This window comes from Nannobrachium achirus (genome assembly GCF_963921795.1).
Source record: "Nannobrachium achirus genome assembly, chromosome: 10".
NCBI classification, from domain to species: domain Eukaryota; kingdom Metazoa; phylum Chordata; class Actinopteri; order Myctophiformes; family Myctophidae; genus Nannobrachium; species Nannobrachium achirus.
Window position 1 is genome coordinate 13,466,224 of NC_137819.1, and position 20,394 is coordinate 13,486,617.

Sequence of the window (20,394 nt, forward strand, 5' to 3'; positions counted from 1 at the left end):
GCAATGTTTGTGCAATTCTGGAGTGTAAGTGGTTTATCATATTAATCAATTTAGTTGATTAAAACAAAATTGTTCCCCTACATTATATCGACAAAAAAAGTAAAACATGCATGCTTCTCGGTTATTCGCAAAAGTTAATTAAATAATCGTTTAATTTACAGTTCCAGTTCATTTGAACTATTATGTTCAAATGAACAACTGAGCCATGACGTATTGTTGTGTTGTGTGTTTATCTCCTATTGGTCATTTCAGAGAGGAAGACCGGGCCATCCTAACCGCCTGTCAAGGGGGAGGAGCCAATCGGAAGACGTTTCGTCGAGTCTCCACCCAGCTGGGAAAGACGGCCAGTGAGGTGAGAGAGTGACCAGTTGCTTCCTGGTTCACCCCAAGCCTATAATTAAGAAGGTACAGACAGCCTACCGTCCAGGCAGGTGCCATTGACGCGCAAGGGAGGCAAAATGGAACCGTAAGCTTGGTGAAATACTTGGGAGTCGATGAGAGCCTGGGTAGACCAGTTTGTGAACAAAGGCTATTCCTGAAAGATTGGGACCTTCGTCAGTTAATCTGTTCAGGAATATAAAAGAAGCCACGTCACAGGTTGTTTTCTAATCACTTGTTTTTGGAGGTGCACACTGAATCATTTTATTGAGGCATCTAAACAGCGCCGGGTAATCGTTTTTGGCTCCGTAGTATCGCAAGATTTGGTTGTCAGGATATCAATGACGGACAGTCTCACGATGCTATGTCACTAGAAGACGCACAATTAGAAACGCGATTCTTGCTCTTTAGAGACCTCAGTAAAATGATACAGCTTACATATAAAAAAAACACATCAGGCAATGTGTGACATGTCTTCTTTTATAAAGGTTGCTGTCATTCAGAAATAGTGTTTGTGTAGTGTCACGGCCGGGAGGCGAACCCGGGATCCTGGGTTCCATTCCGGCCGGGGGAAGCTGTGGGCGCTGGAGGCGTGTTCCTCCACCCGCGTCATCAGCACCCACACCCTAGGTGGGGTTGGCGATAGGGCCTCTCTGTGGTGAGTTTGCATGTTCTCCCCGTGTCTCCTTGGGCATAGGCCCTCACACAAAAACATGCAGTAGTCCTGGTTTCTATACTACCTCCCCCTAGCCAGCCGGGTGCTCCCCAATGTTCCCTGGCGCGGCAGGGGGAGAGCGGAAACCAGGACTACAGGTTAGGTAGTCACCGGGTGAGGAAAAATGGGTTGCAAAAAACGTGGGATAAAAAAACATAAAAAAAAAAGAAGAAGAGCCAGTGTCACCTCAAACATTACATATTTACAGAATAACAATAAAAATAGAAAGAATTGTTTGTATTTTAAATACATTTTCCTGTAAAAATCTCACTCCTCTCCTCTCATCTCTCCTCCAGGTCAGTAATCGGTTCAGACACCTCATGCAGCTGTTCCACTCCTGTTCTGTGGAGGATCGGCCAATCTACAGCCAGGAGGCGGCCCCTGACTGACCCACCAGCCCAGTGGTTCTTAAAGTGGGGTCCAGGGACCCCCAGGGGTCCTTAAGGAGGGGTTCAGGGACCCCCAGGGTCCTTGAGGAGGGTTCTAGGAACATGAGTTGACACACAGTAGCGATACAGCAGTTCTTTAGCCCAATAGTACATCTACAAGCTCACCACGTGATGTGTTGTGAGCTGTTGGCTATTTAAATAAAATATATATGAAATTAGCAAGAAATCTGATGGAAAAAGTTTGGGATCATTGCCCTAGCCCCCAGGGGGTCCTTGAGGCTGTTCCAAATTAACGATTGACGTTGAGATCGATTTAGAATATTTTTTTTAACACAGATGTTTAACAATAATCTAAAGATCTATAAGGGTCCAACTCTCCATCATTTAGCTGGGGACCACCTGGAACCCCCTGAAGGACCTCTAGTTGTTCCCGGACCACTGGTTGAGAACCACTGCACAAGCCAATGTTCACTATACCAGTACAGATCAGATATAAAAAGCTACATCCGTCATTCGCCTCTGCAGTTCATTGGAGCGACGTGCAACATTGTAGTCCGCACTGCTACCAGATAAGTGACGACTGGCAAATCACAGCGTGTCTTTTCCGGGACTTATCCTACAATTCAATTCAACGGAGCCACTTACGATGTTGCGTGGCTCAGCTGTTCTTACAGGCTGCGTACGTAAAGACCCACCCCCACCTGTCTCTGATTGGCCTAGCAACTTCCGTATGTGTGACGCACACGGAAGCGATGCTGATTCCCTTCGTTTCTCGATGCATACTGTATGCCCCACAGCCGAAGGAGACATCTACCTTTCTATGTCTATGGTACAGATAACTCTTGAGGCCAAGTTATGTTTGGAGCAACAAGTGTCGAGCGCCGCACTACATCCCACAACCACTGTTGATTTTGACAGCAACATTTGGTGTAGTTTTAGTCGTAGAAACTCTTTTGAATAAAATTACATTTTTACTTTTTAGTCTAGTTCTAGTTGAACTAAATATCATAAGATTTTAGTCGACTTAAATCTACAGTTGATTTAGTTTTGTTAGACTGTGATTGAGTCGTAAATCGCAGAGTTTTAGATGGGCCACCGAAAATGGCAGATCTGCAAGCTTGCAACGCGGTGTGAGCTCGTAGATCTGCTATTTTGTGGAGTGTGACACCTGCACGCAACCAAGCCATGAGTCTTTTTTTGTTTTGTTTCTCGTCAGTGAAAAACGGTAGTCGGCGAACATTTTTTGTCGTAGTTTTAGTCGACAAGAGGAACACTGCTGCTCACTAGTGGTGTGCAAAACCGTTTATTACAGTGAGCATATCATTTAGTTCATGATAATGATCTGTTCAAATGATTCTTTCACGTTCACTGTTCGTAGCGGCGTGTGAAAAACACTATCGCGAGATTTATTACATCGCGCGTACAGCCCGCCCTCCCGTCCTGTGTGCCGAGTGCTACGGCGGGGGGACGGCGTATGAAGGAAAGCGTGAATGTAACAGTTTATGGAAATTAACGAATCGTTCACGATTCGTTCTTATGAATGACACATCACTACTGCTCACAACGTTCTGAGATTTGAACAGTCATACAGCGATGTACCAATGATTCTAATGAAGGTTACGTTCCAATTTGGTATAACACAGTGGTGCTGAAACGTTTTGATTTCAAGGACCACCATAACTCTGAGAAAGAATGTACAAATGGAACCAAATGGACCCTTAGTGGGCCATCTGGAACCCCCTGAAAGACACTTTGAATGGAACAGAGCCTTATTCAGTAACATTGGTAGCACCTTTGAAGTAGGTTCACTTCGGCGAACGTCCTCTGCTGCTCGTAGTTTTAGCGTTTCGCCGCCACTTTCATCCTGCGACGCGTCATTTGTCGCTGCAAGCGGGAGTTGGCCTTTACATCAAGCATTGTAGAGGATGACACGGGAGTGGATTTTCACTCCTGTCCCGTCCCACTCCCGCAGAAAACATCCTGTCCCATCCCAATCCTGGGCCAGAGTAAAAAAATAAATCCTGTCCTGTCCCACTCCTGTACAATGACTCCTGGTCCCATCCCGCTCCTGGTCAAAATCACTCCCGTTCACATCCCGCTCCCGAAAATAAAATAAAATCGCGCAGGTGATTTTCTATTTTGATCCATATTATATTTGATATCATGTTTATTATTATATAATGTATAATTTTATAATGTTCGCAGTTCAAAGACCTCACTTTCCTGTGCAATTTATTTCTGCAATTTGATGAACTGTTCTGGGATGATTCCCGCTCCTGCCCACTCCTGTTTATTTTCATTCCTGTCCCGTCCCGATCCTGGCATTAATACAAATTTGACTCCTGTCCTGCGGGAATCCCACGGGACCCACGGGAATTCCTGTCAAATGTCATCCTCTACATTGAACCTGTGGCGTTATAGTCACAGTACGCTCTTTAATCACTAGACTGAAAGCAGTCTAGTGTCTACACACACGTGATACTGTTGTACTGGGAGCTGACCAGTACAACCACAGTGTTTTACTGTTGTACTGGGAGCTGACCAGTACAACCACAGTGTTTTACTGTTGTACTGGGAGCTGACCAGTACAACCACACTGTTTTACTGTTGTACTGGGAGCTGACCAGTACAACCACAGCTGTTGAAGATGTGCCATCTTGCTAAACTTAGATTTACAGTAGTTATTAATTTTACTAAGGATATTTGGAAGTTTGGAGATTACAGGTACTGTAGACTTGCTATACACCATTGTGTATAATTATTGATATTTATGTTTTATTGTTTTGTTGGAGAACACTGTAGATTTCTTACTGAATTGATGTAATGAACAGTGTTGTTCATTTGAACATGAATGTGGTTCAAGTTCAAGTTGTTAATAAATATTGTGTTAAACTGAAAGAAATCCTTTCTGTCTGATTCTGTTTATTATTGTAAATGCATAAATACAGTAGATACTAATACAGTAGATAGACAGTATCTCTTTCTCTAAGAATTTAACAAGTTTATTCATTGGATCAAACTCCACCAATGTTTATTGAGAATCTTGTATTAAAACCAGGAAATCATCTGTGCCGTTTTAGATGTTAGTTTTGGCCGTTCAAAAGAAATGGCAGATATACCAGCTCACAGCGTGCCACTTTGTGCCACGCTGTGAGCTTGTAGATCAAAAGAGAGGACATCGCCATCCAGAAATACCCTAAAATATATAATGTATATACTGTAGAGGCTATGCGCGTGACATCATCTTCATATCCGGAAGTTATGCAGCAACGCCTACTGAGTGGCAAAAAACTACTTTCTGGCCTTAATTGACAGCCCATACTGTACATCCAAACACCTGATTGCATCAAATACTTGTCAATCACTTTGACACTCAATTTGCCATTCACTTTCCCCTCTATAATCTAGTACCTGCTATAATCTCATTCTCAAATGCCAATAACTAATACATCAAATAAATAGAACTCTCCTCCTGGCTCCTCGGTTTTCTCTTCTTTCCATATAAATACAAGCAGTGTGCATGAAAGCTTCAGAAATACTGTTGTCTGGGCACTTTACACTCAAGACAACAACAACTGTTGTGCTGTGTGATGATGTGTTGTGCCACTGAAAGTGCAGTGATATCTTTTTTATTATATTTTCATCAAGCTACAAAATTAATTGAAAGCCACACAACTATTATTGTTGACATACAAGCATGTTCTTAAGTGTGTAATTGTATACACTTATGAAAGTGAAAATGCCGGATGTGCTTATTAAGGCCATGGCTACACGGAGCTGGATATTTCTGAAGCTAGACATTTTTTTGTGCTGTTGGGGCTTGCAGCCACATGAAGCTGGATATTTCGGCTGTGAAGCTGGATATTTTTTAAACCGGATAAATAATTGAAGACATTGAAAAATATCCGATTCACTGGAACCGTATAGACAGGGAACCCAGATATCTATCTCTGAAGACTTTACTGTGTGTGTGCTTGTTAGACCTAGATATCTTTGTCGTGTGGACCTAGATAATTTTTTTTTTATATGTGGATACCTGAAAAACCGGGATATATGAAAAATCCAGCTCCGTGTAGCCATGGCCTCAGTATCAGCTGATTGCTGTATTTAACGAGTGACTGAATAAACACGCTCAGTTCAGCTTGATTGAGTTGCAGCAGAGCTGATGTCTCTCATTTATTCCTCTGTCAGTATATTTCACTTTATTATCTGCTCCACACACACGTGTGGATCGCTGCACATAGAGCTCTCAATTCTGAACACTGATAACACTTAAAGGAGTAGTTCATCCCCAAAATGACTTTTTTTTCTATTGATTACTCATGCCATGGAGACTAGAGTTCAAATCAGTTCGAATCAAATGTTTGTCTTAGGAATGTGACAAAAAACAAAAAATATTATTGAACTCTAGTCTCCATGGCATGAGTAATCAATAGAAAAAAAAGTCATTTTGGGGGTGAACTACTCCTTTAAAGGAGTAGTTCACCCACAACATGACTTTTTCTTCCTATTGATTACTCACGCCATGGAGACTTAAATTGAGTTCAATAATATTTAATACAAAAATGTTATTAGAATAAATGTACCCTCATTGATTCCGGATGGGGACCCAAATGCATCATCCAGAATCAATGAGGGTAAATTTACTGTAATCTTTTTTTCCATGGCATGAGTAATCAATAGAGAAAAGTAATTTTGGGGGTGAACTACTCTTTTAACCTTTAGCTGCCCACAAGCTGGGAAATACACATTTCACCAATTTTCAACCTATCTTCACTAACGTTCAAGATAGAATAGCAAAACAATCGTCTTTGTCTCTAAAGGTCTTTGCACACAGGCGCGTTTATACGCACGGATAAAACGGACAATTTCATTTAAAAAAAAGAAAACAATGATTCTCTAGTCTACGACCTCATGCACACCGGATCCGAATTTGCCGTGCGACAAGTGGCTGCGACTGCGTTTCTTTCTCGATCGAACCCAGTTCGATTTGTGCGTCTTGTCGCATGCGGTAAAAAACTCATCACTCCTTTTATGACTCCTTTTGGGATCCGCAGCGCCGATTTCGCACAGCATTGCACACCAAATCCAATGCATTTTATTCATGCAACAAACGAAAAAAGCGCAACTGTCCTGTGTGCAAAGGGCTTTAGGAGGGCTGTGGGCAGTTCAAAAACCCGTCTGCCAGTGGCATCGTTAGGCAGATTTCTTTAAATATTTTGATTTTCTTATTATCACAAGAACAATGGCTTCCATTTTAACATTGCAACTTTTCAGGAATAGAAAGCCTGCAGTTTCTATTAGCTTGGATTCCCCATCGACGATGTCACTGGGAGATAGGTTTCTGAACTGCCCACAGCCCTCCTCTGAGACAGACCGACTAGGAAAAAATGTGCTGTTTTATCATTAACATTAGTGAGGACCTATTATATGAATATAGGTTGAAATTGGTCGTCTTTAACCCTCTAAGGCCCACTGTTGTAATATTACAACGTTTGTATTTTATCCAAAAAAAGGTTTAAATCATTTTATTTTTGCTCCCCCTACCACCTAAACATCACCATTGGATTCTATTGTTTAGTATTACAATGCCATTGGCCACAATATTTGCATATAAATACCCCCCACAGGGGCTGACATTCACACCCGCCACACCCGCTGACATTCCAGAGTTTTGACGAACAACATCTCACTTTTTCATGGAAGCTATTCCTCACAAAAACATAAGTAAAATGCATGTACTATTTTTTTTTGGTGATCATTAGAATGTCTAGAACATGTACATATGTTAATATTGTGAAAAATATCCCCCATATGTAAATTAGAGCATGATTTATGATTTATGGCTATAAAACTTTACAAAAACATTTTTTTGAAAAAAAACATTACATTTTCCTCCTATTAGGACTCACTTACAACACCATCTGATTTTTTTCAAATTTTTATTTCAAGTATTTCTATATTTGGGCCTTAGAGGGTTAAGCTATAGGGCAGTTGTTCTCAAACTGCTTTAGCTGCAGTTCCCCGAGTACCCCCTTCCCCTGATTACAGCATTTTGCTTAGAAGGATTGACATCAAAAGCCCAGTTCTCATGCCAATATGTTAAAAATTAAAACAGCATAATGCTGGCAAATAAACAGTGCTTTCTATTCAATAACAGTTGCTGTAGGCTACTAGTCGAGGTATTGATGTCATTTGGTTTAACAATTTACACAGAAGAGCAGGTTCAGAATCAAGTCTGTGAATGTTTTATCATTGACCATAACACTAAAATACATATTCCCATTTTCTAGTTTTTTTCTCACATAGTTGTTTTCTTTTCTTTTTTGTTTTATAATTGATATAAATAGGCCTACAAATATGTAACTGATGATCACATACGGTTAATTTGGATTAATTAATTACAAAGTCTCTAATTTATTAGACTTCCCAGCCCTACCTTTTCGATTCAGTTTTAGTCATTTGAGTCAAAGTTCCACTCACATTTAGTCATAATGAGTTATGTCTCTCTTGGTCATTCGCTAGCATTCTCACTGGAGAATGTGTGTCCTCCTATGGACAGGTCCTGAGAGTCACAGCTGTGAAGACGAGTTGATACTGGTCAGCTGCATACCTGCACCGAGGGTCTTCAGACGTCTTCTTCCAGCACAACAACACAGCCAGGTAAGAGCACATTTCCTCACCATGGGTTTATATTCATACTCAACCTTGGTTCTGTATCGTTGAAAATGTGAGTATTAGGCCTACATGTGGAGTTGAGTAATGTGTAATTATTGAAATTATTGAAACTATTGAATGTATACATTCTACATGTACCGGTATACACACACACTGAGGGAGGGCAGGAGAGGAGAGGGGTGGGAGGAACAGAGAGTTGGGGTGTTTAAACACACGCACATGCACACACACTACTAGCACTACTAGAAACTATACTAGACTACTAGACACACTACTAGAAAGAAGGATGCACTATAGGCTTTTTTTATAATCCTGTTTCAGCTTCATTCAGCTGATGGCTGCTCAGATGCATAAGTGCCTTGCTCAGGGAAACTGGGGGAGGGGAGGGAGGGTTGTTTCCATGATGATTTTTAGCAGTCAGTTTTATGTCAGTGGAGGAATGCTGGGTGAGGGGCAACACCAGAGAGCGCTCTTACACCACACCCCATGCACGTGCGCGCACACACACACACACACACACACACACACACACACACACACACACACACACACACACACACACACACACACACACACACACACACACACACACACACACACACTCATCCCTCACCCATCGGCCCGTCTCACTCAGTTCTCTCTCAGGTGAGATCCTTGTCAGTTCGTCATAATAAACTGCTGGTTCTGGGAACCTTTTTTAGGTCTGCTCTTTATGTAGTGTTAAACATGAGTTCTGGGAACCTGGCTGGGCCAGCGGGCGCTGCTGCTCTTTTTTGGGACCTTCCCGGTTAGGAATGGTTATATGGAAATGTAAGCAGAACTTGGTCCTGGAACTTCACAGGTTCTTGAAGGTTCTTGGTTCTGGAAAGTTCTGGTTCTAGTTCTGGTTCGGCCCTGTGGTGAAAAAGGAGCTTATAGTGTTCAAAGGAGTTGAATAGGCTATGTTAATTAATTCAGCAGTGTTTAGTAAAGTAGTAGGCTAGTAGGCTTACAGTAGGTGTGTATACGTTTAAGTCATTATACAAATGTGTAGCTGTTGTCTGAAATAGCAGACTGGGATGGAAAGAATGGGAGGAGTTGGAGAAGTGAATGGGTGGGGGAAGGGGGGGCCTTGGGAAGTAGAAGTTACCTGCCTACTGCAGGTGGGCCTACTGTGCATGTGCGCCACCTACTGGCCAAAACATGGGGCAAAAACAAATAAGTGAAGTATATCCAAGGTGGTGAAAGGAGCTTAGGCAAACCACTGAGCAATGTATTGTGTCAAGTTTGAAGGCAGTTGGAGACAGTGCTCATGTGCTCTGTGCTAACAGACCCCTGGCAAACACCATGGCTTGGGCATTTCAAGTATACAAGCTAGATTATGAATAATAATTATGATAGTTATTATTAGGCCTATTTTTCAAATGTTCTTCTTGATCAGGGCCATTGGGCAGGCCGTTACACGAAAAAGAAAAAGGAGGCAAAGACTTGGAAGAATAGATCTTTATTGTCATTGTCACAAACGAAATTAAAAGTGCCAAACGATCAGTGCATCACTAAAATCACTAAAAGATAGCTAAAACAATACAACAAAACAAAACACACACAGAACACTGAGAACAGTATTTCCCGTCATTGCACAACCCCTATTGCACAGCACAGACAAACATGTAAATAAAAGCAGCTGTTATTGCACACATTCATATTGCACTTAAACCCAAACAGCACCATCAAACATGTATGCAGAAGCAGATCATGGTTTCTTAGCAGCGTTCAGTGTAACTACCGCTGCGGGATAGAAGCTGTTACTAAACCTGGTTGTTCCTGACTTTATCGATCTACCTTCTGTCTGATGGCATCAGATCAAACAGGGAGTGACCGGGGTGGGAACTGTCCTTTAAAATGTTCTCTATTTTATTGTGACAGCGATACCTGTGTATTCGGTTGAACTTGCTGAGAATATGAGAATGTGAAGTTGGTTTCACGTTTGATATTTTCATGTCATGAAAAGTTGTGTCCTACAGATTTCATTTTTTTCCACTAATATTTTTGTTTCTAATATTGTGATGAATATCAAATTGTGAATTTGTTGTTGTGATACTATCGCATTGTGAGTTACCATTAGATGCCTAGTATTTAGGTCATTATAAATGTCGTGGTGTTACTAGAGGATAATAATAGGCTACATGGCATGATAAATAACCATGGTTTTGTTATTTTAGGACGATGGAGGTTATGACCGCACCTCTGGAGATGTCTGGTGGAAACGGCTCTGAAATCTACAAGGATGAACATGCTGAACTCAAGAAGTCCATCAAGATCATGTCCATCACCATTTACAGCCTGGTCTTTGTGCTCGGTGTGCTGGGGAACGGTGTTGTCATCTGGGTGACAGGCTTCAAAATGAAGAAAACCGTTGACACTGTTTGGTACCTCAACCTCGCTGTGGCCGACTTCCTCTTCACAGCGTTCCTGCCGCTGAAAATCACAGAAACAGCCCTGGACGACCACTGGCCTTTTGGTCAATTCATGTGCAAAATGAACTTCATTTCTCTCTCCCTCAACATGTACGCCAGCGTCTACATTCTGATGGTCATCAGTGTTGACAGATGTGTACGTGTGGTGTGTCAATTTTGGGCCCAGAAACACTGCAACACCAAAAAGGCGTCTTGTGTGAGTCTGGGTGTCTGGGTTCTGGCCTTGGCTCTCAGCTCCCCATACTTCATCTTCATGGACACAGTGCACTACAGGGACGACATCATATGCTTACCCACCTATGGACTCGACGATAGAAACAGTCCATTGTGGACGTCTCGACTTGTGGCCATGGTCTTCACTCAGTTCTTCATGGCGTTCGTGGTCCCTTTCACCGTCATCGTCTCCTGCTATTCTGTCATCATCTACCGGTTCAAGAGGAATCACTTTCTGGCAAACCAATCAGATCGCTCGCTGGCCAACCAATCAGATCGCTCCTTCAAATTCATAGCGGCTGTTATCACTACATTTTTCCTGTGCTGGGCTCCCTTTCACATCATGGAACAGATTGTGCTGTGGGTGAAATTCATAGTGGCAGAGGACAGTGTGTCCACTGAGTATGTGATCATCATCGGGGTGCCCATAGCCACCTGCCTGGCATTTCTCAACAGCTGCCTGAACCCGCTGTTGTACGTGTTTATGGTTCCGGGTTTCAAGGATGTAGCTAACAAGTCTTTCCGAAAAGTGCTGGATAACGCTTTCGGAGAGCAGAGCATGTTCACAACACCAGGGTCAGGGATCACCACGTTCACAACACCAGGGTCAGGGACCACCACCTGTCAAATGACTGAGCCACAGGTATGTATACAGTATACAGTGTATATAGGCCTATATATATATATATATATATATATGTGTGACGGAGAGAGTCGCAGCCCCAGCCTTGAAGCCTCAAAAGTCTAGTATCTCCCCCGGAGTAAACAGATGTCTCTTTGGTCTAATGGTTGAGTTATTGGACTTTAACGTGGGAGACCCGGGTACGAACCCGGGTGGGGATGTTCGGATCACCTCCGCTACATTGGTGCCGTAACCCGGATTCGGGCATCCCCGTAGGATGAGGTCAAAGGGGGGTGAGTGTGACGGAGAGAGTCGCAGCCCCAGCCTTGAAGCCTCAAAAGTCTAGTATCTCCCCCTCTTTGGTCTAGTGGTTAAGATATTGGACTTTCGCGTGGGAGACCCGGGTATGAACCCGGGTGGGGAGGTTCGGATCACCTCCGTTACATATATATATATATATATATATATATATATATATATATATATATATATATATATATACTATATATATAGCATGTATCAATTGAACATATTGATTGAAACGATGATGAAAAATAACATTTGAAGTTGGAGTTTTAAAAAACATCAGAACATATTCTACACCTGGTACCACCAGAACACACTATCAACATCAGAAGTTCTGAACATATTGTATCTATACTTCGTACCATCAGAACATGATCCACACTGTATCTTAGGGGGTCATTACATGAGGTCGATTTTTTTGTAGACGATAGTTTTTATTATTGATTCGGCCATTTTGACACACGGAGACGCGGTTTCATGACCCTAACCGATACTTTTCCGAATTCGGCTCTGAAAGTGCATTTCTGCGGTTTCGCATCAGTTTCGCAACGGTGTAATATCGGAATTCGGCCGTGAGGGAGAGTGCGATGATGTCATAGCACCCCCTCCTCTGCTCCCCTTCCCCTGCTGCATATAAGTGTCAGTCTGTCAGACTAACCGAAAATGTATTATTATTATTTGTGTTGTTGTAGGCCTAATTAAAACCCAGAAAATAGCCCAGTGATCTATTAGCACAAACCTCATTTGAAAAATGTCAGGAGTAGTCTATATGAAAGCCTTTTAAAAATGTCTAATTACGCACAAGTCGTCGCACCTGGGCTGGTACCCTAGCTGGCCTGTCGGAGTTGCAACAGCTCTCCTCTCCGCAAAGTTAAATTAAACCATTAGGCTATGGTATTCCATTCTAAGCAAAGCTATGATTAATGACTATTTTGCGTCCCCCTTTTTCAACTTCTCACCAAAAAATACTGGATTAATTCTTCATGCACCGCGCCACATCACAGACGCAGCGGACTTCAGGTAATGAGTGAGTTATTGTAATATGCTGAGTCTTGCTGACAGACAGACAGACAGACAGACAGACAGACAGACAGACAGACAGACACAGACAGACAGACAGACAGACAGACAGACAGACAGACAGACAGACAGACAGAATAAACATAACTGTCCAGTCAGTCAGAGACCATCACAAAAACTTCCTCCATATCCTCGCTCCCTCTCCTCCAGTCAAAGAAATCATGTCGCTTTTTCTCTCCAGTGCGTCTAGCCTCCTCTTAAGGCACGCATGTTGCTTCCAAACTAGGCAATTTACTTAAAGCCATAACGGAAGGCTATGATTGTGACTTCCAGTGAAATAACAGACTGCCAGTGGCGTATGGCGTCAGTTCATTAATTTATTCCGTTAGTTTATTTTGCAACGGCGACGGCACATCATCCTCCATTGCGCCGCATCCCAGTGCAGTGCGTCAGTTCAGTAAGAGCTAAGGTATGGCAACATGACTGTTGTCTGGTCTTGCACGTGCAAGGCACGCATGCAAGACAGTCATGTTGCCAATACTTAGCAACAGGCATGATGAATTTATTTTAAGAAGTACATTTTATTATTTTCCCTTGTAATCAAGGTATGGTAGACTACCATACCCATATGTGCCTCTGTAGGCTAGCCTACTCCGTTAGTTGCCTCGCATGGTGCGTTATACTTCTGTGTTGCAGCTAGAAGACAGAACTCACTTAATATAGCCCATCCCCGTAGATAATGTCCAGAAATATGCTCCATAGGCTATAAATGTTCCGACCTTCATCTTCCAGGTGACTTTTGTTGGTGTTTCACTTCACCTCGCTAAAAACCTCCTTTTGCGGGACTCATTGAATATGCGAACAGATGATAATAATATGGATTTGGGAGCATAGCCTAATTACAAAGCATGTCTCATTAAAAACAATATAGGCCTATATTTTATAGTTGAAGGGTAAATACACAGTATAGGCCTATGTAGGCTGGGAACATGACACATTTTGCTTGAATTCATGCGTTGTCAACTTGTAGTATAAACACAGAAAAACGAACCAACAACAAGGTGTAAACGCGACGTTTTTTGGGTAATAAATCCAAAACGAGACCGGCAGCGTTTCCAATCGTCCTGGTATAAAGACCCCCTTAGTACATCCAGCCCTCTTAATACGTGAGGGGTGTTTTTGAAGTTAGGTTGGGGGCGTGTTGAAATGAACATCAAATATCGAAATACTGAATCAAGCAACTTAAAAACTCTCCGGGGCGTTCACAAAACCCTGAGTAGACAATAAAATGAAAAAATGTTTGAAAGTGAAATATCCCTTTAAGATAATGAAACTTAAATCTGTTTAAAATCCTCTGTTTGTACTAGGAAATAGATGACACTCTGAAGGAGCTGGACCAGGAAGAGTCGATGCTAGTCAAAATGTGGCGGCGAATGCGCAACAGGCCTCTGACCAACACTTCCAAAAGAGTCCACACGGCCATCACTGAGACACCACAGGTAGGGTTAGTTTTTTGTAGGTTATGTACTTTAACCCATTTCAGACCTGGAATCACTTTATAGCCTACTAAGCTGTAGATCTGTTATTTTTGAAAAATCTTGAAATTATTTGCAAATCTTTGAATATCTATTATTTTTCAAAGCAAACTTCTGGAATTCAAATCTCTTCTTCTGGGGGTCCCTGGAACAACATATTTTGAGATGGGGGTCCCTGGCCAAATACAAGTAATTATTTGGGGTTGATATGAAAAAGGTTTGAGAACCGCTGATTTAGAAGAAATATTAAGAAGACATTTATAGTTCAATAATAGAGGGATCAAAATGTTATTGCTGCTGATGATGCTGAATGAATATCTAGGTCGTCCTCAGACGAGCCCTCCATCGTTGTTTCCAGTCATCTCGGTTCTCCATACATCTGGCCAGCTCATTGGTGTTCTGTGTCCCTACGTCTTCCTTGAGTATGTCCACGTATGTTTTTGTGGGACGTCCTCGCGGCCGGTGCCCGTGTGTTGGCTCCCACAGTACCAATTTGCTGGCTGGAAGCTCCTGGTGTCTTTGGCAGTGTCCTGCTAGTCTCATTCTTCTGGTGGCAATTTTCTCGCTTACCTTTGGTATTCCCTCATACAGGCTCTCGTTTGTAACATGTGCACTCCTGTTGATGTTGAGTACTGCACGCAACATTCTAGTGTAGCACCCGTCTAGAGACTTCTGCAGGGTTGGCTTCAGGGTCCAGCATTCACTGCCATAGAGGAGAACAGACTCCACCGTTGCAAAGAAGAAGCTAAGTTTGATTTGGCGGGGGAGGTTAGAGTTCCATACACTGTTCATGCCGTTCAGGGCCCTCCAAGCGAGTGCCTTCCTTACTTTAAGGTCTTTCTCAGTTGAGTCGACCCATGCGCCCAGGTACTTGAAGTCCTTGACTTCCTTCAACACAGCTCCTTCTGTTGTTGTCAGAGGTGAGTGATCAGGTAGGTTATAGGTGATAACCTCAGTTTTCTTAGCGTTTAGCCTGAGACCAACTTTGGCACACTCTATCTCCACCCTGTTCAGGAGTTCTTGTGCTTGTTCCATGCTGTCGGAGAGCAGGCTGATGTCGTCCGCATAGTCCAGGTCTGTCAGAACTACTGCGGGATGCCGTCTTGAATGAATAATAAAACAATAAGATAAAACATTTAGACTCCATTAATATTAAACAAATAAGATTAGCTTTTTATAGAGAGAACCCCCCAATGGAGTCTAGACCAGGGGTGGGCAACTTTGATGATGGCGAGGGCCACTATATTTTCACCTTCACTCCAGGGGGCCACATTGCATATTGCTTTGTCCTACTTTGTCATTCTAAGTATCTCATACAAAAGAAGCAAAAATAGCGGATCTACAAGCTCAAAACGCATCACGCTGCGATGCGTTTTGAGCTTGTAGATCGGCTATTTTTGCTTCTTTTGAATTGGAATCCGGAATAATGTTTTGTTCTTTTTTAATTGGAATCCTGAAATGTAACATTTTGATTTAATTTCAAACGCATTTAGTTATATACTAATGTTAACTTTATGAACCTAAATACAAAAACAATGGACATAAAAAAGAAAATACATTTTAATACTACTATAGTCATTAAGCTACTAATATAGACTGAAGGAATTAAAGCAGGTCATGGTTGTAATTGTAACAGCTGAAATCAATAATATATCAGTATTCTGGTATTAACCAGTGGGCCGCATTAAGTGAAGGTGGGGGCCGCATGTGCCACCCGCGCCGCCAGTTGCCCATGTATGAGTTAGACGCTGGTGGTAGCAGTGCAGATGAACCTCCTTCTTAACTAAACTCTATATGATTGAGACAAGGGCTCAGGTACTGAATCAAGCAATTTAAAAACTGTCCGGGACGTTCACAATTCCCAGAGTAGACAATACAATGACCTTAAAAATGTTGAAGTGAAATTACCATTCAAGATAATGAAACTGAGATGTTAACATCTTCTGTTTGTACTAGGGAATGCTTGTGGAGCTGGATCAGGACGAGTCCAAGGCAGTCCAGTACACCCAGTACAGTAACGTGCAGGATAACGCTTCCGTAGAGCTGCTTGACTTCTGTAGACCTGCCATCACTGAGACACAGGTATAGGCCAGTGTGTGTGTGTGTGTGTGTGTGTGTGTGTGTGTGTGTGTGTGTGTGTGTGTGTGTGTGTGTGTGTGTGTGTGCGTGCGTGCGTGCTTGCGTGTGTGTGTGTGTATATTTATATATATATATATATATATATATATATATATATATATATATATATATATATATATAATATATATATATATATATATATATTTCACCCACTGCTTTACACCTGTAAACCAGTGGTGCGATAATACAACGTTGATTCTTCTTTGTCATGATTGAGGTGCAAGTTTGTAATTTTACACAGTCGCAAAACACATTTTAATTCTGTTTCTTTCTTTTTTCTGGCAATTGGATTTGTATTTGTAAGTTGTTTGATTCAGCATTAAGTTATTTGATACAAACCCATTGTAACTTCAAGCCTCTTTTTAACAATGTTAGATTCATCGAAAACACCTGCCCTTGGTTAACACACCTGGTTATAGGTGTCTTGCTCAAGGACACTTCCACACATTGCTGGCCTAGCTTGCTGGCCTGGCTTGGAATCGTACGTGCGACAACCAGGGGCTCTGGTTCCCCAGGCAGGCTCACTAACCACTCAGCTACGGTGGCCCCATTCATGTGACTCATACTGCCCTCCTAATACGTGAAGGTCCATGTTTCTTATGTTACAATGGGTGTATATAGGAAGGGGGAGTGTCTGATAAAATGAATATCAAATATCTAAATACTGAATTAAGCAACGTAAAAACTGTCCAGGGTGTTCACAAAAGCCAGCGTAGACTGTAAAAATTACCCAGAAATGTTTTGAAACTGAAATATCCCTTTAAGATAATGAAACTGAGATGTTAACATGCTCTGTTTAGGAAATAGTTCTGAACAGAATCCATGACACCCTGAGGGAGCTGGACGAGGACGAGTTCAAGTTGTTCAAGTGGTATCTGCGACAAAGCTGTAACCTTGAAGGCCTCAAAGCGATGCCAAAGGACAGCCTGGAGGACGCTGACAAGATGAAGACTGCCGACCTGATCGTGGGAGCCTATCCAGAGAAGAAAGTTCCCATTGTGATCAATGTACTAAGGAAGATGAAGAAAGAGGATCTAGTGAGGAGTTTTTAAACATAAGGTAAGTGAACTTAATGCAGTACTATAATTCTTTGAGACACACGTACGTACGGGCCACCATGTTTTATTCGCACGCGCACAGTAGCCAGCCATCAATGCCTTCAACTGAACTGGCAACTTTTCTTAAGCAGTACTTCAGTATGTTTTACTCTCATGTGTCTCCTGGGCACGTCTGGACAATCACTTCAGCCCTTTAACAATATTACCCCTTGCCCCCGCTTAAACCTGTTAAACATTATTTATCATTTATAATCATGGAACTACTATACTACTACGATGGTCTGCTCGAGTTCTGTGAGGGGCTGTTTACACTGTACACCAGCCAAATTTCTAGTATATGAAATGTATCTGACACAACACAGTAGCCTTGATTTATTGATTGATTGAGTATTTTATTAGACAAAAGTGGAGAACAAGTATAGTCAATACATTAAAGAATGTAGTACAGTACAAGTACAGTTAAACACCCTGCCTAAAAGGAACATCCCAAATAAGTCTTTTTACGGTCTTTTTTTACATTGCAAGTCCTAGGTATTCAACTCATGGTTATACAAATAACAAAAAAACAAAAACATACAAACATCATCACAGTTATACAAAACAGTATATGTACAGGGTATGGGGAAACAAGGGGGTGGAGCTAAGGTAAGGGGGGGCTCACTTCTCACCTGTCTATGGGAGAAGTGCTACCTACCTCCCCCTCTGCTATAGTTCCTACTGTAAATGCTGACTGGCCAAGAGGCATTCGGAGCCATGCCAATAATCATCCATTACACATTGTTTTGCTTTTTAGCTTTGGCTGCCATAGTCTGTTGTGTGTGTGAGGTTATTATAAAGGATATAAAGGCTGGTGAACACTTAACTTGTTTATCAAGGGAGTACTTACACTCAGTCAGTCGGTTGGTCTGTTAGTCTGTCTGTCTGTCTGTCTGACTGTCTGTCTGTTAGTCTGCTGGTCAGTCAGTCAGACTTAATCATGTACTGTATATTCATTCTAATAACTGAAGACAATGCATTATGTCTCCTCCAGGTGTCCAGCTCTCTCCAGGCGTTGCCCCACAACAGGCAGAGGTGTCAACAATCATGATGACATCACCAGATTTGGAGTTTTACCGTTTTCAGGCATCAAAGATTATTTTTGTATGAACTCCAAACTGTTTGCAGTTTCAAAAACAGTGATAAGAAAAGAGAGATTGTGGACAACTACAAGTTACCGGGAGTGCACCTGAACTTGCCTTAGATTAAGACTCTCGTAGATGTATTTCATCGATGCTGACATTTTCAATCTAGGAGAGTTTTAGAGTACAGTTGTAATGCAGCCCTGGAATTCACCAGGGGGGACACGCGAGCAAGGCTCCGAACATGCACAAACTGCACAACAGCGCCGCACATATTGATATTGTATTGCGCAGCTGGTACTCTTCCATCTGCACAGTTGCACCCAACATTATGGTAAAGGAGGAAAAGCTTTGGCTGCGGTTACATGGACAATATGTATTCATTCATAATGAACTCATTCCAAACAGAGATTCATACCCAACTGTTTACATGGAACCTGAATACAAGTATATTCCTATCCAAACGGCATAAACCACCCCTCCAATCCCATTCTGAATGAGCAGTCATTTTGAATACAAGTGGAATATACCTGTTCATGTAAACACACAGCCAATGAGATTTCGACACAATCTGGATTAAAACAGCTCTTTATTGAAAAATGTGGACTAATACTATAATAATAATATGTAGTGACGAGAGCAAAGGTCTGTTTCTCAGTGGTTTTGTCAACTATGAAGGTTAAATAACAAATTGAGCTCCCATGTCCCTCGCAAAAATGCAGGCAAAATGTTTGACAGTTAGGGTAATTTTCAGTCTCATTCACTTACTATACCCTATACTATAAAGGAAAAAAATACTCCCAAAATATCTGCATTAAGTTGGATGTGAGGGTCAAACTAGGTTTTTTTTTATTATTCTGAATCCATTGCAAGCATTTGTTTTGCATGAAAAACATTCCTTGGGCTAAAAACGGACCCCAAAAGACTGTGAAATGTGATGACTCGTCACTAAACCATCGTTTTGTTGGCCACATTTTTGCGAGGGCCATGGGAGCTCAATTTGTTATTTAACCTTCATAGTTGACAAAACCACTGAGAAACAGACCTTTGCTCTCGTGGTCACGGAAATATTGGATTCGCCCCAACTATGAAGTGAAGCGATGGAGTTGCATTGTCGAAAGCAGACTTGCCATGAGAGGCGTGATGTCCTAAAACAGTGGTTCTCAACCTGTGGGTCGGGACCCGCAGGGGGTACCCAAATTATTTTATGGGATCTGCTATTTTCCCAATAGAACTGTGTTATACAAAATGCAATGTCTCAGTAGTGCTCGTCAGGGTGGGGGGGGGGGGGGTCCCCAGTTAAAATATGATTATTTTAGGGGTTGCGGCCTGAAAAGATTGAGAACCACTGTCCTAAAAGACACTGTGATTGTGTGTTTTCGCTCGCTTGTGTTAAACACGGCTTCCTACGAAGTCGCATACATTTTGCAGAACTGCTACGGAGCCCTATATTTTGCATGTGTGCATGTGTAGAGCCGCTATTCCACTTTTGACGACCCCCCGAACTGTCTGACAAGTCTGTAAGACTATCCTGCCGTCGCCCCAACGTCACAATGCAGAAGTTTCGGCAGGAGAATCTTAATGTAAGGCTAAGAAAGATCCAGGGCAAAAGGAATCACTAGCCCCCACCCCCCTTTCGTGCCCTCCTTGCGATCCTACTTCACAAATTCACATGTTGTGAAGTTGAATTGCACCTACTGTACATAAATGTATACTGTGAAGTTGAATAAAGTAACCTGTTTCGCATAGAACATACTATGAAGATGT

At 42.1% G+C, this 20,394-nt stretch overlaps 2 protein-coding genes across 2 annotated transcripts in view; both read left to right on the forward strand.

The window, feature by feature from the left end:
• Window positions 1–4,289, forward strand: part of gon4la (gon-4 like a) — a 41,643-nt gene extending 37,354 nt beyond the window's left edge. Inside the window, exons 27-28 of the mRNA XM_080734735.1 lie at window positions 253–352; window positions 1,390–4,289. Of these exons, the coding sequence (XP_080590861.1) occupies window positions 253–352; window positions 1,390–1,482 (193 nt within the window). The 3' untranslated portion in view covers window positions 1,483–4,289. The remainder of the gene's footprint in view (window positions 1–252; window positions 353–1,389) is intronic.
• Window positions 4,290–10,365: 6,076 nt separating this feature from the next.
• On the forward strand, window positions 10,366–18,596 carry LOC308292831 (chemerin-like receptor 1; the record flags this gene model as incomplete). Its single annotated transcript, XM_080735253.1, has 5 exons — window positions 10,366–11,472; window positions 14,145–14,276; window positions 16,269–16,394; window positions 17,252–17,488; window positions 18,540–18,596. The coding sequence occupies 5 exons, from the start codon at window positions 10,366–10,368 to the stop codon at window positions 18,594–18,596; spliced, it is 1,659 nt and encodes a 552-aa protein (XP_080591379.1).
• Window positions 18,597–20,394: the final 1,798 nt, after the last annotated feature.